Raw genomic sequence first — 17,330 nt, forward strand, 5'->3', positions numbered from 1 at the left:
GCTCCTGCACTCGGAGACCGTGCGCGAAGCCCGCCGGGGCTGTAGCCAGGAGCTGGGCGGTCCGTCTCTCGAAGAAGTGCTCGGGAGGGCGGGGATGCTTCGGGAGAGCCTGCTGCCAGGTAGGTCCCTCGTCCGGCACCGCAAGGGTGAGGCGGTTTCTCGGGGCTGCCCAGACTCTGCTCGCGTTTCTTGCTGGGAGCGAAGCAGCTGCGTTTAAGGGAGTTTTGCGGGTGTGTGGTTCCAGTTTGTGTCCTTTCCGAGGATCTGAGCGGTGTGAATGCCGAAGTGCGCGTTGGATGTTTTCCCTCGTATTTAGAGGAAAGGCACGTTAACATCACGGTTGCCAGCGTACTCTGAGGAATCAGGCTGCTGAGCTAATCCCTGCAAAGCGTTAATGGTGGTGGGACTGCACGTGCAAACAGCACATGTGTCATATGTGCTACATTCACTGTCCATAGAATTAATTTTTTTTTCCTGAGGCTGCTAAAATTAATGGTTTGTGTTTTCACAGGTGCTTTGGCGCAATATGTTAGCTGCTTAGAATTGATGAACAAAAGACTGCCTTGTGGCCTTGCTCAAATTGGAGTGTGCTTTCACTCCGTTGCAGAAAGTGAACAACACAACAAAAACGTTAGAAGGTAGAGTAGTAAGAGGGATTAATCCCTTTCCATACTTAAACCAACTGTATGTAGTTGTTTCACTTCTGGATTATTTTTGAATGCTGTCTCTTGCTTTTTCCCTGTTATTTTTGAAGGAGTTAACTTGCTGACCTTGCTATTGTTTAAAGAATAGGCGAAAGGACCACATCTTTGCTTGCATGGTTTAGTTCTCCCAGAACTTCAGGACAGTGGCTCGATTACTGGTTACGCCAGAGGCTCCAGTGGTGGAGAAAGGTAACAGCAGTGCACCCACAGGAAATCTTGGCCTGCTCCTTTATATCTCAAAGAGGGGAAATAAACACCACGGTCGTTTGGCGTTTCATTGCTGGCTTGTTCTGGTCATTGAAATATACGTGCTCTTGACTTGCAGAAAGGCAAATGTTTTGTGTTCTTAAGTGATTTCACATCCAAATGCTCTGAAGCAACAAAGATATTTGGGCTGTAATTTATAAAAATCTTTTTTGTTGAAAATCACAGGCTTCAGCTTGTGTTACAGACTTATTTTTTTCTGGTTAATACGGCATGCACAGTAGTGATCTCTTTTCTTTTTAGTTTGCAGTGGGCCCATCTAACTTCAGTAGCAGTGACTTTCAGGACGAAGAAGGAAGAAGAGGATTTAAGTTACATTACAACTTTCCTTGGGGGACAGAAACAATAGAAACTTTGAAGAATCTTGGTGATACTGAGCTGTTACAGATGCATCCAGGGGATAGTTCAAAATTACTTGTAAGCTTTACTATATTAAAAATATTTTCTGATAAAGATGATACTGTGTGAGAGCAGTGGTTTCTTTGCAGGTCCATGCGCTTAGCCCATAACTGTCTTTTTTTATTTTCTTGTTGTAAAAATAGTACAATTGATACTCTGCAGTCAGATTTTCATATTGCAACACAGATAAAATAGTGTTTGTTTGGTTTTTTTTCCCCAGGAGTTAATTCTTTATAATTAGAAGTGAGGTGTATTGACAAGATAGCTGTTGTCAGTTGCACTGCCTTTCCCTGTATGTGTGAGTGGATGGCGAAACAAACACGTTCTGTGTTCTGCAGCGTGAAGTTTGCATCAGGAAGAACCTGTAGCTTGTTCAGTTACATATATGTGGATTATGGATTATAAACCCTGCAAATGGCATTATAGAAGTTACCACACTCCGCAGGGAGAATGGGCAGAGGGAAGCCTGCCCACTGAATATATTGGAGAAGGACAAATTTCTAGTGAATGGCAATGTTTGAAAAGTCAGGTTGAATAGTTAAAATGAGAGTAACTTGGTATTTCACCAGTAAATTACAACCTCCTCGTGACCGTGCTGTCTGACTTCCCTGATTTTGCAGCTTATTTCTATACAGAAGGCAGGAGACTGTAATTTAACCTACAAAAATGTGGGTTACCTAGTAATTTATCAAAAGGTGGAGATAGATCCTTGTGGTCACTTGAAAGTAATCTACAAATCTCCAAAAGAAAATTCAGAGCTTCAGGTGTATTTGCCCTGGGTTTAAATTTATGATCAGAGGCAGGACAAGAAAATAACCTCATCCTGCACAGATCTTCTGTTTTCCCTGGTGTTACAGTCTTACCTAGTTAGTGTCATTTTTAAGATTGCTGTTAACTTTTTAAAGTACATGCCTGGTTGTATTTGGTTGTATTTTAAATATAATAAGGGTATTTGAGCTCAGTGCCTCATTATACATTTAACGCGAACAAAAGGCTTTTTGGGACAGTGTTTGAGGGATCCCTTTGTGGTTTTTTTCCTTTTCAGGCCCGAGATGGAAGGAAGAATGTTATTCCTCATGTTCTGTCTGTGAGTGGAAATCTGGACCGAGGAGTATTAGCCTATCTTTTTGATTCTCTACAGCTAGCCGAGAATCCAATAGCAAAAAGAAAAAATTCACAGAGAAAGGTAACTTTTCATAGAATGCGTAAGGAAAGTACAAAGCCCACAGACTGGTAAATTTGAGCATGGAAATACCTCCCTTTTCTACACTGCTTTCCTACGTTCCCAGCCCCAACAGGGGCAGTCAGAACACTTCTCACTGGTGGCAATAGGCTGGTTCCGTGGGACCGCCTTTGTGCTCCTTTTCACCCACAAAAGCAATTTTTCTCTCATTCTGAGGTTACCTTTTGCTGTTCTACCTTCTTTCTCTCTCATGAGCAGGCAGGCTCTTGCCATGCAAATGGTAGAGTTAAGAGGAATTGGAATGTAGATGCTGTGCACAGGAAGGAGAAGTTTGTCTCTTCTGGCAGTGCTGGAAGGTTGCTGAGAGGAGTAGAGAAGGCAGTTTGCAGATGGCAATGGGACATTTCCTCAAGGACCACCATTATTCCCACTTGTACCCTGTTTTTCTGGAGTTAGAGTGCTAGCTTTCAACAGCTCTTGTTAATCAAAGAGCCATTTGGTCCTTAAGAACAGGCAGTAGAGTGGATAGTAACTGCCAGTTGGGCTGTCTCTGATCACTCTGACTCTATTAAAGATGATGGAGCTCTGATAACAAAACATAATCTCTTTTTTGGGGCTCAGCCAAAACAGAGTAGTTTCTTGCTAACCTAGCTGGCGTGTCTACTAGTTATATAAAATACAGCTTGCATGTTTAGAACCTTAATTTCAGTGAAAAAAAACCAGTATTTCTTAGTTCTGTTTAGAATGTCGCATTAAATGCATTTAGTAATCTGTTGCTTTTTGTAAAATTATTAGGTACTTAAGCTTCACCCTTGTTTAGCACCTCTTAAAGTGGCCTTGGATGTAGGAAAAGGTCCAACAACAGAGCTGAGGCAGGTAAGTTGTAAGAAGATATTTTAATTTTCAGCATTGACTTTCCTTAAACCTTCTGTTACAATTCAGACACTGCTTACACTGGGGAAAATCAAGGTGCTGCTTTGATTCTTGGAGATCCATGGCTGTACAGATTTGACAGTGCTTCCAGTGTGCACCTCGTGAGTCGTAGCCAAAGGCATACCCTGCAGGCAGTGGGCAGCAGATCCCTTCCTTGCTTTAACACGCTGCTTTTAGTGCTATTGGTAGAGTTGATACTTGTTCCATGCAAAATTAAGGAAAATAACTAACACAATCCCTCTCCGCTTCTTAATCTTTCAGAATTATATTGACACATGGGTCACATCTTCAGAAGGATTTTTAAAAAGATTATAAGTCAGTCATTAAGGCAGTCTCCACAGAAGGCAGGAAACTTACACTGATGTGTTTTAAAATACCAATGGAGATTTAATTGAGATTATTTCAGCCAGAAAATTAACACCAGATAGGAATGCTAATACCATACAGACTAGAGTTTTAATGTTTTCTTTGTATAGGATTTCACATCCTCAAAGTCTGTCTTTTAACTTTTCTTTTTGAATAAACACAGGTTTGTCAAGGATTGTTCAATGAACTGTCAGAAAATAGAATTTCTGTATGGCCGGGTTATCTTGAAACCGTGCAGGTATCTCTGGAACAGCTTTATACAAAGTAAGGAAAAAACAGTCTTTTGTAAATTAAACTATGAAGGTGAAAGATGACTTTCTGTGGACTAGTGAAAGTATGCCTCTTTTCAGTAAGAAGTCATCGAGTGCAGTAACTACATGACTGAAGGCATGTATCCTAAACTGTACACTTGGATTCAATTAGTTAGAATAGCAATGTCAGATAGTTAATTTTTTAAAGTACAATATAAGCCCTTCACACATAAGTGTGGTTTGTCTGGAACTATGAAACACCTTTTAGAGACTCTCCTATGGAAATTGCTTAAGATGAGTCATAAGCTCCCAGAACTGTTCCCACTCTCACCCTCTGTTTTTGCATCTGAACTGGTTCCATGTTTCATTCTTAAGTACTCTTTCACGTAGCACACTGCGTCTAGTCTTGAACTTTAAAGTTCTTCCAAGTCTGAACCATTAGCGTTAGTGTATGTGATATAATTCTTTGTGCAGAAAAGCCTGCTATTGTGATTGTTGATCAAAAGTGAATTTTTTCCCAAGAGAAAATAAATAGGAGTATTTGTTCTGTGCAGTAGTCTTCAAAGTAAATCTGTCCATTCAGAAAAACACATTCTGCTTCTACAAAAATACTCTTGGAATAGGTCACCAAGTAATACTGGTTTTGTGTACTGCAGTAACTAAATAATTTTAAAAAATGTAATCAGGAAAGCAAAGAACAGCAACAAGAAAACCAGTATCACACTGGACTTAGTGCAGTATAGAAGAAATAAATATTTACAGCTTATGGTCATTTGTACCTAACTTAACGGATTTTTTTGTACACCAAAAGCAATAACAGCTGTGCTCTTTTCTTTGCAGGTACGATGAGATGAGTGTTCTCTTCATGGTCTTGATAACTGATGCCACTCTAGAGAGTGGAGTGGTCCAGCTGAGGAGCAGAGACACCACCATGAAGGAAATGATGCATATTTCTAGACTGAAGGACTTTTTAACTAAGTATGTGACGTCAGCCAAAAATGTATAAACTTAAATTTTTTGAATAAAAGGAATTTCTTAAACATTTGTGCCTAAACTGGCTTCTATGGTGTCATGGACTCAGTGGTTTCTCTGCAAATCGTTCTGCTAAAACTTGGTGGTGCATCTGTTTTCTGACCTATGCAGACCATCTGCATCTCCCAGGTCACCTTGAAAAGAGTCCTTTCTGCTTATTCATCAGATGTGTATAGTGCCAAGCTACGTATTGTGTCCAGCAGAATGTTACCTGACAAGGATTGCTTTGTTTTGTTTCATCTTGGTTTTTATGCTGCTGTTTGGACAGTAAACTGCTGTTTGTCTAATGGGGTGGCTGTCTGTTCTGCTTTTTCTTTTAAGTTCAAGTCCTTAAGAGACTGTGACTTGGGGATTTTGCCTGTTCGTAGAGAATGAGTTGTATTGCCTGTCTACAAAAGTACTAGGCCAGGAAGCTAGTATCTAAACATCATCTCTTTCTGTGCAGACTTGGTACTTACTGCATCTAAAAGATTGTTTAAAAATACATGATTAATCACCTTACCTTGTACTGGAGCTCTGATGAGGACCTTTGAATAGTCTGTAGCACATGCCCTCTTCTCTGCTAAACAAATGACATAATTTGGAATTTATTTTTTTTTAGATACACAACAAAAAATTAGTATTCAGCAGCTTGGTGACTAATAGCATCTCTTGCATAGTTTCATAATGAGACTGTTGAATTTTTGGGTCATCAGATGATTGATAGCCTTTTTACTTGCTTTTTTTCCTCCTCAGAAGAGTCCTATTTTAATTTCTTCACAGTAAGTAAGCGATTTCAGTATGTAACTGCTACTGTCTACACCCTGCATCTCAGCAAAATCCCCCCCAAATGTATTTGTGTGCATCAGATGTTTCAATACTATAGCTTGAGGTTTTTACCTTTTACGTCGTCTCTTCTAAAAACAGAAAAGTTGATGTATTCTTCTTCTGGTTTAAAAGGCTCTAGATTAAAGACAATGAACAGCAGTTAACTTACTTGTAAGAGACTGACCAGATTTATTTTTTTTTAAAAAATCTTGAAACAATTTTTTGAAACAAGGCAATGAGATTGAATATAAATCTACCATACTTTTGTAGCATTTGTGGACCCTATCAGAGCTGTTATCACTGTCCCTGCAGGCTACGTGGGCAAAATACTGATTGATATCTGGCATGAGCAGCTGCACAGAGCACAACTAACAAAGCAGGGCAGCTAGAATTGTACCTGTTCACTACATGGACAGGAAGGGAGATTGGTTCAGAGAAAGTGTTCCCTTTTTGATACTTAGAAACTGGAAACAGTACCTTAGGTCTTGGTTTGTTTTGGGGCTTTCTTTTTCCCTTGAACGTATTGACATTCACATATAAGGCAAATATAGAAAACTACAAGATAACGGTATCGTGGCTTTCATGTGATATCTTCATTATTGTGTGTTTTCTTCAGTTGAAGTAGTACAATGCCTTAAGGTGGGTTAGTTGCTTTGTTCTCTAGCATTACTTCACAATTTCAGTTTGAACTGACTTTGAATCTTGTCAACGTTAAGAAACATGGAATGAAGAATGATCATGTACTGAACAATTTTGAGCAGAATGCAGGAGCTACATAAGTTTTATTTTGCCACAACTTACAGCCCGCTTTTGTCTCCTAGTAAATGGGCATTGCGCCTTTGATCTATTTATTGTCTTTTAATTTTATTTTCCTCTGTAATAGCTATTTCAGTCCTCACCATGAGTTGCCAGGCGCAATTCTTCATTTTACTTCTGTTTACAGTAGATTTTTGTATAGAAATCATTTAACCAGTTGCAGTTTTGGCTGCACAGCTGACAGGTAGTGCCAAATGTGTATTGTGAGGGACACGAAATAACGCCTCTGCCAGGCACAGTCAGTAGGAGTATTGGCTCACTGACTGAGTGGCAGTAGTGTCCCCTTCCACTGCTTTTGCAGTACCTGAAGAAATTTGCCCATGCTAGCTACAAATAGTATAGCATTCTTCAATCAAGCCCCTGCAAGTAAGGTGCATGACTGCAGGGGAAGTAACATGAACTCACCAATCTCTGCATATATGACGTCGTTTTCAGACTCGTCCACACTCATTGTTGAAGTAAGGCCAGCTGGGGATCTAGCAGACTTCAATTTTTCTGCAAATGGGAGAAAAACACATGCCTATATAAATAGATCAGGGTTTCTTAGAGAGAAATAAACAGCTCCATGCTATTTTTTGAATACTTGGAGATTTTAGATAACACTATTTTCATGATAAAAATTACTCCTTAACCAAGGGTGATTTTAATAGAATTTTCTTTCTTAGAACAATGAGATCCTATTCCTTCCAACATTTATGTTTATTAAATTAGATGTTACTTTCCTTCCCCCATCCCAGGCCTGCCAACTAAAACATAGCTCAGAGGTTTTTGCCTTGCAAATATCTTGTGAAGTTGGCTATGCTGGTTAAGAGGAGACTTGACAACATCCTAAATTATCAAGAGCATAACTCTACTTGTAACTTGACGCTCATGCACTAAAATGTATTGACAACATAAATGAGCAACTCTGGAAAATTAAACAGACATTCAGATAACTCACTTGATTTATATGAAGGAATTATGACAAATGGAATCACCAGAGCAGATCCTATTATGAATAGTAGTAGGATCAGCCCAAGAGAAATTATTAGGGGTCGAGAATGACTCCTCTCTTCTGTCAAAAAAGATAACAAAAAAGTGGTTATGCATTGAAAAAAGGTTATTTCGTATACGAAGTATTTCTGTAAATTAAAATCAAGACTTTGCATTTCTTTCAGCTTTTGGATTAACTGGTTAATGGACAGTCCCAAGTGTACACTGCCACGGCAGAAGGAACAGAGCTTGCTGGTGCGAGGACACTCTCTTCCATAGAACCAGAGAGAAAAACGAAACGACTCTCCCCAAGGTGGAGCAAAGCGGACCAGAGGTCTCTTGTAAAAATTCATCTTTTACAGTCATCCTTCATGGTCACTTCAACTTCTATCTAGGCTGCATGGAATTCTATCTTTTTGCATTAATTTTAAAAACTTAAATTTCTTTTTTTGGGAAAGAAAATATATTTTGAACATTACATTGCAGGAACAAAATTTCTGGCTAAAAAACTTGGGTTGCTACAACATTCTGAGTTTTGTGTGGCCCCGTGTTTATGGGCTGTAGTAAAATGTTTCACGCATGCATACCTGCTAATGTAAAGTTGAAACCGTTACTGTATTTTGTACTATTGCAAAAGCTGCTTTTAGCTCTGCATTTATAGGTGCCAAAGTCACTAGAGGAATTGATGAACAGAAAAATCACAGCTGCTTCCTTCTTCTGCATCTTCACTGGAGGAGAGATGCTTTCTTTTCCTTTGAAGAATACATATGTGATAGGAAGAGAGCCATTCTCCGAGAGACAAGACAGGGTCACATTCTGGCCTTTCTTTGCTTGAGAGGTGGGTGAGCTCAGCACTGGTTTGGAAATTGGCTCTGTGAAAAGAAAACTGAAGAGACTGCATCACTGAGTACAGGACAAGCTCCAAAGCAAGCCTTGGAATTAAGCAGCAACATTAGCAAATGATGTGAGCATCAAGGATGGAGGCCTTGGTGAGTCAGATTGGAATAGCGCTGCCAACTCCTGCGGAAACAACAGCCGTTTGCAGTAAAGTTCTGCTCTGCAATTGAAGCAGGTGCATGCTTGCAGTCCAAAACTGTCCCACTGACTCCTGCTGCTCCAGATACGTTCCATCTCATGTGGCTAGGTGCCCCTAAAATGAAATGTGCTGTGAAGGTATACAGCAAGACATACCTATAAGGGTGAAGTTGAGACTCTTGCTGTATTTTTCACCTCTGGAGATGTTATTCTCAGCTTTGCATTTGTATTCACCCAAGTCGCTGGCAGAGTTGATAGTCAAGTTAAACAAACTGGGAGTCAAGTCTGGCCTACGTGAAGCAGATACCTTCTGACTGTATTTAAACAACGTGTATCTGACGGGTGGAGATCCAGAGTCTGAGTGGCAGGAGAGGGTCACGTTCTGGTTCATCACGACATTCAAAGTCCCCTGAACAGGTATGAGCCTGGGGTTGGACAGCATCTCTGGAAAGAAGAAATTTATGAGTGATTTCACCTGTTCAAGAAACACTCAGATTTTTCACAAAATACATTGAGGACCAGGCTCTACTTATTTCTCTTGAAATATGAGGTGGTATTTTTTTCCCACTTCTGGTAGCATTCAACACAATTGTGCATTTATAGAAATCAGTATGCAGCTTCAAACCTTGGTGCATGTCTTCATGCCAAAGAGAGCACATACAGAAAGCCAATAGATGTATCCAAATGAACCAGCAAAAATACTTTTGAACTACAGCAGCCATGAAAATAATGGAAATACAGAAGAAAAATATTTATATTACGGGATGCTAATTTTAGGAGAAATTAACCTTATATGCTAGTTAAGAGGAAGCATGTCAGCCTGAAAGGAAAAGCAGTATTAGTGGCTCTATGTGAACAGGCAGAATTAGCTTCCTGTACATAGATTAAACTTTTGAACAGTAGCAGCAGGAGCTTTGACCACACATCAAATTAATTTGCTTTTAGGATATTATGTATATAAATTTGTAATAAAAACTGAAAAAGTCCCTTTGTAGAAAATGGTAATAAATATGTCTTGACTAAGTTAAATTATGACACAGAGAGGAAAAATATGTTGTAACAAATTAAAGCAATTTTGACTGTACATACAAGTCAGCAAAGAGACAGTTAACTTTGTATAGAAACTTGTAAACTAGGTCACTGCACAAACAAGGCAAAAGATTCAGGTGAAGGTTTTGGACGTTTTTAAATCCCTCCCCCACTTTTCTGTTAGCAGTCAAGTTCAGCACATAGCACAAAAGCAAAAAAGGAGAACCTACCTTTGCCATTTGCAGTAGCTTTCTGAGTCTGCTGAGACATTTGAACTAAGAGAAGAAAAGAAAGCTTTCAGACAAGAAACAGCGATTCTTGTTTAGAAAGGTTTGTAATATATAAGAAGTTTGTCCTTGGCTTACGGTAGGAAAACAGCAGAATTGTGAGAAAACACATCTTCTTGACACTGAGAAAGACAGCGGGTGGAGTTACACTAATGAGATATTTGAGGAATAGCTGTAGAGTTTGAGGAAGTCCTAAATACGGAGAGGGCTGATCTTTACAGATGTTGTGTAATGACTTCTATTATATCCCACTTACATTTAGCCTATGGCAGACAGAGCAGTGGGCAGAAGAAAAAGCTGTGTAGTGAGGATCAGCAGTTTGGGGTACAACTAAATGTTACATACAGTGCTAAGATGTAGCTGAAGTAATCCGCAGCTTTTCCATGTAAGAAAGAGCACTGTTCTATAAGAGAAAGAGATCATGGACTCCTATCAAAGTCACACATTTGCTGGAGATAATGCAGGAGATCACATGGCTGGCACTGACTATGCAGTACTGTCTTTGTAAGCACTAATATAATTTTTTTTAAAATGTCAAAAAAAAGACTAAAATCTGTAAAAGTTTTAAGATACTAGTAAATCGCTAGCCAAATCTTTTGGTCAAACTTCAAATATTAAGCTGTACTAGAAGGTACAAATCTCATCGGGAACTTGAATTCAACACCACTGCAGATACAAAATTGATGACTAATTTTATTATCTAACTAATAATCCAAAGCTACATAATTACAGTTACAGCAAGTAGATGTTCTTTATTTGTCATCCTCTGAGTAAATGTAATCTTTAGCTGTACATGGGCACTGAAGAACTCTAGGCCCTGTTGCACGAGAAGTGACTACTTGAATATTGAATGCTTTGAAAGAGATTTTATTTTTGTGCACAATCCTTGTTTCTTTGTCTCCACTTCATGAAGATAACAAGACAAGGCCCTACAGAGCCTGTCTTCTTCTCTTGTGTAATACAAAATCCCTCACAAAAGCCTGGTCTGCTACAGCACTTCAAAGTTTGCTCGGAATTTTGTGCGCAGCTTCCTTCCTCCTGGCTTGTTTGTTGTTACTGTGGGGCTTGTTTGTTGTTGCTGTGGGGTTTGTTTTTTTTTTTTTTAATTATCTCTTAACGCAACCTCCACCCTCCCCTCACAAACGTTTCTTAAGCGGAAATGCTGACAGCGAACCACAAGACTGAAACTTTTTTTTTTTTTTTTTTGCAGCTGGGAGGAAGCATGTGTGGAAACACAACCGTCAGGAGAAGAACTGGGAGCGTTTGTGTTGTGGCAGCCCGTTCTTTGACAGAAAACCTCACACACAAAAATAAATAAAAAGCCCTTATGACGCTGCCCGCCAGGTGAGGGGCCCGGGCCGCTCTGAGGGAGCTTCGTGTTCCCGCCCTCCCCTCCCTGACGAGGCGGAGACGGGAGGGGCTGCGCGCGGAGCCGAGGGCGGGCTGAGGAGGGGGCACGAGACTCTTCCTCCTGCCCTGTGGGGCCACTGGGGCAGTGGCGGGTGTTGCTCACCCGGACCGAACGCTTTCCTTTTTCGGAGAAGCCGAGGCGTTTTGCTTGTGGGTAACGGCAAATGGTTATTGCAAGTGGTGAATTTGTCTGTAGCTAAAAAAAAAAAAAAAAAAATTGTCACCAGGATCTCCCATGGATGGCAGCTTGTTTGGTTCCTCAGGGCTGGGTACCCGGGGAAGGCAAGTGCTGGCTCTGGGTTTTGCTGGGGAAGTGAGGAAGCCCTTCCAGAACTGTTTGTGCCTTTCTCGCCTGGTTTGGGCTCTGCCAAGCAGCCCTGCTCTCTCTGTTTCCTTGGGTGGAGGTCCCATAGTTCAGTGCATCTGTGTCCTCAGTGTTTGGTTTAGTTCTTGTTAGGTTCAGTTTGCTTTCCTTGAAATGTGGATTTAGGGGCTGAAATAAGAGGGAATGTGGGTTTTTTTTGACACCATCCATCTCAATTACACACATGTAGGATTAGGGTGAAGAATTGCATTTCATTTAACTGTCCAAAACTTGGACCTAGCTATTACGTTTGCTCAAATATCTGTTTACGTTTCAACTTTTGTGATTGTTTTGCAGAGCACTGATGGACATAATTTCTACATAAAGACATTTTTGAACCATTATGATAGGATTTGGTAGCTGAGGCTTACTGATGAAGTTTTTTTAAAACCCAGGCTGCAATGGCTAGATCACCACTGGAGTAGTAACATGTACTGCCTAGAAAATGAGACTTTAGGGGAAGTTCATAATGTAAATTATTAGGTTGATACAAAGAAGCTTCCAGAAAAATTTAGCTGGCTACTCAGTCCTGTAGGGCTGGATGTACTACAATTCTGTTGAAAGCGTAATCCAGCAGGCTGTGTGTACTCGTGGGAGTTATGTGTGCCAGTGATGCATTATTGTTATTATTTTCAAGCACTGCTCTTGGAGTAATGCTTTTAATTTCTGCTGGTTTATGTGAATATACTTGTGATGAGTACTCAACAGATCTGAAGGTGATTAAAACTTTGTAAAAGGCTTTAAGGCAGTATTCTTTTCCACGTGTGCTGAAAGTGTCCCAAAAGTAAGAGGAGCTTCATTAAATCCTGCAGTATTACTCTGAGACAAAATATTACTGTTCTATTTTGCCCTTCAGCAAGGAGAACAGCATTCATATTGTCCGTATGGCTTCCAGGTAACATTAGCCCTTTCTGTGAGGTTTTGAATACTAACTTTAACTCCTGGATAATAATAAATGAAGCTTACTTTCATTTTGATTGATTGTTCGGCAGACTTGGCTATTGACTTTGGACTAATATATAACGTTGATTTGTTCAGCATATATACTGTGCATGCTTGGAATTCCCGCTTTATTAGATTTACAAATTTCCTGCCTGGCATTAATGTGTTGTATATGTAAGAAGAACTGAATAAATGTAATGAAGAGTAATGAACAGAAGTCATCCAGTCAGAACAAGTAAGTTAAAAAGTCTGAAAGCAAGATGTTATCACTTGCTGCTGTGACAGTATTCTGCCTCAGGCAAGCAGGTGGAGGAGAATAAAAGCCAAACTGAGCTTTCATTCACAAGATCAATTCCTTGACTTGAGAATGAAAATAGTGTGAGATAGCATTCTTTAGTAAGGGTGTGAAGGCTTTGAGAGAAATTTGCATGTTTCAGCAGAATTATAGAAGTTATTTCCAGTCCCAGTGTCTCATACAGGGAGGTTCTCTGTTCTGGAAGAGTGTCTGCTACAGTAGATGATATACTGACAGTTACGTCTGGTGATGAATTAAATTAAGCACTTCTGTTTTGTCTGCAAAAAGGTTTTACTGATAGAGCTGGATCATCACCAAAGACCGTGTTTTTACACTCCTACTCAAAATGGCCATGGTGGCAAGTCTGCTCTTTGTTTTAACTACTTGGTATTTCATTGTGAGAAGAATTCATTCCCTCTCCAGCCAAAAGATTCTGACCTTTATTCTGGCACTGTCCATAGTCTGTGATGAATATTATTGCAGAGCTCAAGGCTGTTTTTCTGCTGCATCCAGAAGTGCTGGATGTTTAGCAAAACAAGTGCCAATTCTGGAATGTTGCCAGATAAGCACTGTGTGATAGTGACAGTTTGTAATGTCTGTGTTTAAAGTGAATAACTTGTTAACCCAGTAGAAGACAGCAATTTAAAACATCCTCAGGATGTAGAATCTATCACTTATGTACACTACTGGAACACAGGAAGTTTGAGTGGTGGTATTAGAGACCACAGTCATAACATAAAGCAACAAATAGATTTCACACCTCTGAATAAATTTCTAAGGTACGTGGAGATGTGTGATATATGAAATACAATTCAAGACTTCATATTCCTAGTCTTTTCAATGTTTTGCTGTGTTGGGAAGAAAGTGTAGAGCTAAACAGTAATAATTAACTCTTGTTATATTCAAAGGGAAAATTTCAGTGTGAAAACCTCAGTAGTATTTCTCATTATCAGCTTCCTGCTTCCTTCCGTTTGTTTTTTGGATCTGATTTATGCTGCTGTTTGGAGGAGGTGTTGGTTTAATTGTGAAAGAGAGAAGTGAGGGAACCACAGTGTGCTTCACTGTATTGGTCATCTCCCAGCAGATGGTGCCATTGGGAAATGCAATTTATTCTGAGAAGCACAAACTTTTTGGCAATCAAAAATTTCCATAAATTATAGATTTCTGGAAAAAAGTGTTCATTTTTTTAATGTTCTTTGTAAATATTCAAATCCAGGGATAAAATTATTTTTTTTACTCCTCTCCAGGGAGGTATAAAGAGACATTTTTCAAGTAAAGACAAATGATGTATATCTAACATTCAAGAGAAGACAATATACCCCCAAAATGTTTGTAGAACAAACTCAGCTCAGTCCCAGTTCTCCATGGATTTTGTCTAGACAAGCAACGCTTGTTTTAATTCTATTATCTATGAGTATAGTGAAACAGGAAGTGATAATTAAGCAAAACAGGTCACAGTTGTAAGGAATCAAAATGATTACATGTTTATATGCATTAGGGAATGGGGGATTAAAAATCAGAGCTGCTTTTCTATTCCTGATTTAGTTACTGAAAGCTTATGTTGACATTGGTATAGATGGACACATATCTCTGAATTTTTATGAATGTTTAAATAAAATTTAGAAAATCACAGACCTTTGTAGATATAACTCTATAGCAATTAACTGCTTTTCAGATCAGTGAACTTACACAAGAAATTATGTGGGACAGAATCGGGGACAAGACTTGATGACCCAGAAATGATGTGTTAAGAGAAATGTTTTGCAGTAAACCAGTGAGATAAAACCTGAAAGCAATTCGTGTAGATGCTTCATATTTTCTAAAGAAAGTGAAAGTCCCATCAGGAACTGGGCATTTGAGACCAGGAGACAGAAGATTCGCTGTAATCAGTGTGTGCTCTGCGAGGAGGTAAGATGTCAGTGCTAAGGATGGGTACTGCCGTGTGCTCTGTACCGTCACGGCAGGCAGCTGCAGAGGGAATGAAGATAAACAGCTGGAGCGTAGTGTGAACTCAAAGCTTCGTTTCCTGTCATAAGGGTCTGGCTGAAAACATTGTATTTGCAGAGGGAAAAATTTGAAAATCCTGTTTAGCATTTTGCTCTTAGCTAGGAAAATAGGCTTTGCCTCTGAGTTTTAGGCAAAGCTCTGTTCAGATGACAAAGTTGATGGTTTTTAGGAAATATCACGTGTAAGCAAGTAGCGGGGAACCCAGCCAGCAGAAATGGGATTTGTGAATTCTCGGGTGAGCAGAGTTTTAATGATTAAGGGTCTGTTTCGTAGGTAGTAAATTAAATGTAATGATTCCAATAGATTATAAAGGGTATTACACAAGATTATAATGACATTCTGCCTGCTTCAGAAGGTGTGTTGCATTTTTGAGGTCAATCCTACTTTTCCCACAAATATAGTAGCGTCTGAATAGAATTCTTTATAGGGTGTATATTAGAATAGCTTTGTATGATCTTGGATATTTCAGAAAAACATATCTTGAGAGATTACAGTAAGATGACTGTTAGGAAAATATGCAGCTGTATTACTTGCACAGGTATTTTAAGTTTAAATTCTTTTAAGTCAATCTGATTTCCAGTTTAACAGTGGAAGATGGTCTCAAACAATTCTTTTGCATTTGAAATGCTTTTCTTCTCAAATTTCCTGATACTTTGTCTTAAGTTTCTGTGTTTGAATTTACTTCTGGAATTTTTTGTTAGTACCAGCTAGATTTTCCTCTCGGGTGCAGTGTCGAGGGCTTATCAAGAATATGAGGGTCTTAATGGCCCGTGAGGTCTTCCAGAATATCTCGCAACAGCCTCAAATTTTTGACAACATTAAACCTAATTCCTGACCTAATTCATGTTAAAAGCTGGCCTTTCCATCTCAGTCTGAAACTAGGCTGGTTCTGAACTTGGCCATATTGGACCGCTTGACCACGTTTTCTCCTTCCCTCGCAGTAGCTGAGAGGAGAGCCTTTGTCTCCATCGTGGGAAAGCCTGTTGTGGTTTTGCTGAGCTTTGTATGTCCTGCTGAATTCTTTTATGGGGCAAAGGGGAAGGGGAAAATCTCCTTCCTTCCTATTTTTTGTTATCAATAGCAGAAGTTGATCTACTTTTGTTCTCCCCTTGCCACGTGTCCTCCTCCTCTTTTCCTTTACCTGGCTCTGGAGACCGTTGTTGGCAACCAGCCAAACCATCAGTCTTGTTATTTCAAACAGACTGGGTTAAGCAGGACAAATACTATTGCTAGTTAACCAGCTTACTTCTTAGTCTTTAATTGCTGTGCCTGTTGTGCCATTTTGTAGTCCCTCCGTGCAAAACAGCTAGACAGATGCGTGTTCATATTGCCAATACCTTGTTAAACAGATGAGTGTTTCCCTCCTGTTTCCTTTTGCAAAATAACTGTGTGTGTAATACAAGTATTAGAGCATACTTACAGCTTTAAACTATCGGGTTTTGGGAAAAAATGCAATTTTCGTTTACCTCAGGAGAAAAAAAAGTTTCATATAAAAAGTGAAGCTCATGAGAAGTATATGTCTCATTTATAGGCTTCTGTGAATGTATTTAGTAGTGTTTAAACAAGGCTGGAAAATGTCGCTGGAAGTAAAAGAAAGCATTGATTCTGTCTATAAAGGAAAGAAACAAAGGGATTAGAAGTTGAGCACTCAATTTCCAAGAATAGCTAAATCACTGTTTGAGGAGTTCTGGGACACAATCTGAGAAACGCTTTTTGAAAGGCGTGATTTCAGCTCCCTTTATCAAGCCTATAGACCGAGTCAGCGTTAGGGCTCAAGTGGAATGACTTAAGTCTGACTTAAAAGTGGACTGATAAACCCAGAAGGGAGTATCTTGAACAACTGAAAGTTACTGAGCATTGAATTCCTGAAAGTTACGGAGTAAAATTTTTCTGGAAAAATGTAATTGGTTACTTGAATCAGCCGCCTTGTTGTGCCAGTGCTGCTTCAGATTTCTGCTGAGAATTTAAATCCCAAACAGTTGTTTTCACGCGAGGTTTAAGTTTTTTGATTGTGTATGTTCTGCACTCTCCTAACTACATAGAATAAAATCTTGTGCAGGTCCATGATTTTGATACTTGATGGTAGTATGAGAGGTCTGCCTGCCAATATTCCAGTCTAACACGATAGTAGGTATGGTTTCTGGGATAATTTGAATTTATTGTGCACCCTACAGTAAAACTATTCTTTGCCACAGCAAAGATGAGAGACCTAGAAATGAAGGTAAAGGAGAAAA

The 17,330-nt window shown here is 39.5% G+C and overlaps 2 protein-coding genes across 2 annotated transcripts; one reads left to right on the top strand and one right to left on the bottom strand.

Annotated features, from left to right (window-relative positions):
- Nucleotides 1-7: 7 nt before the first annotated feature.
- Nucleotides 8-5,142, top strand: POLG2 (polymerase (DNA directed), gamma 2, accessory subunit; the record flags this gene model as incomplete). The annotated part of the gene is made up of 8 exons (XM_009867848.1): nucleotides 8-119; nucleotides 512-638; nucleotides 788-893; nucleotides 1,212-1,385; nucleotides 2,413-2,553; nucleotides 3,346-3,426; nucleotides 4,013-4,113; nucleotides 4,941-5,142. Coding segments are annotated over 8 exons (1,008 nt in total), but the record flags the coding sequence as incomplete, so codon positions are not given.
- Nucleotides 5,143-5,380: 238 nt separating this feature from the next.
- MILR1 (mast cell immunoglobulin-like receptor 1) lies at nucleotides 5,381-13,443 on the bottom strand. Its single transcript, XM_009867850.1, has 10 exons — nucleotides 13,405-13,443; nucleotides 11,381-11,684; nucleotides 10,022-10,066; nucleotides 8,919-9,206; nucleotides 8,315-8,599; nucleotides 7,696-7,809; nucleotides 7,161-7,250; nucleotides 6,012-6,074; nucleotides 5,635-5,691; nucleotides 5,381-5,490 (listed from the first exon to the last, which is right to left on the bottom strand). Exons 1-10 carry the CDS (start codon nucleotides 13,441-13,443, stop codon nucleotides 5,381-5,383), a joined length of 1,395 nt encoding a protein of 464 aa, XP_009866152.1.
- Between the last annotated feature and the right edge of the window lie 3,887 nt (nucleotides 13,444-17,330).

The sequence above is a fragment of the Apaloderma vittatum genome, unplaced genomic scaffold (genome assembly GCF_000703405.1).
Source record: "Apaloderma vittatum isolate BGI_N311 unplaced genomic scaffold, ASM70340v1 scaffold9314, whole genome shotgun sequence".
In the NCBI taxonomy this organism is placed as follows: domain Eukaryota; kingdom Metazoa; phylum Chordata; class Aves; order Trogoniformes; family Trogonidae; genus Apaloderma; species Apaloderma vittatum.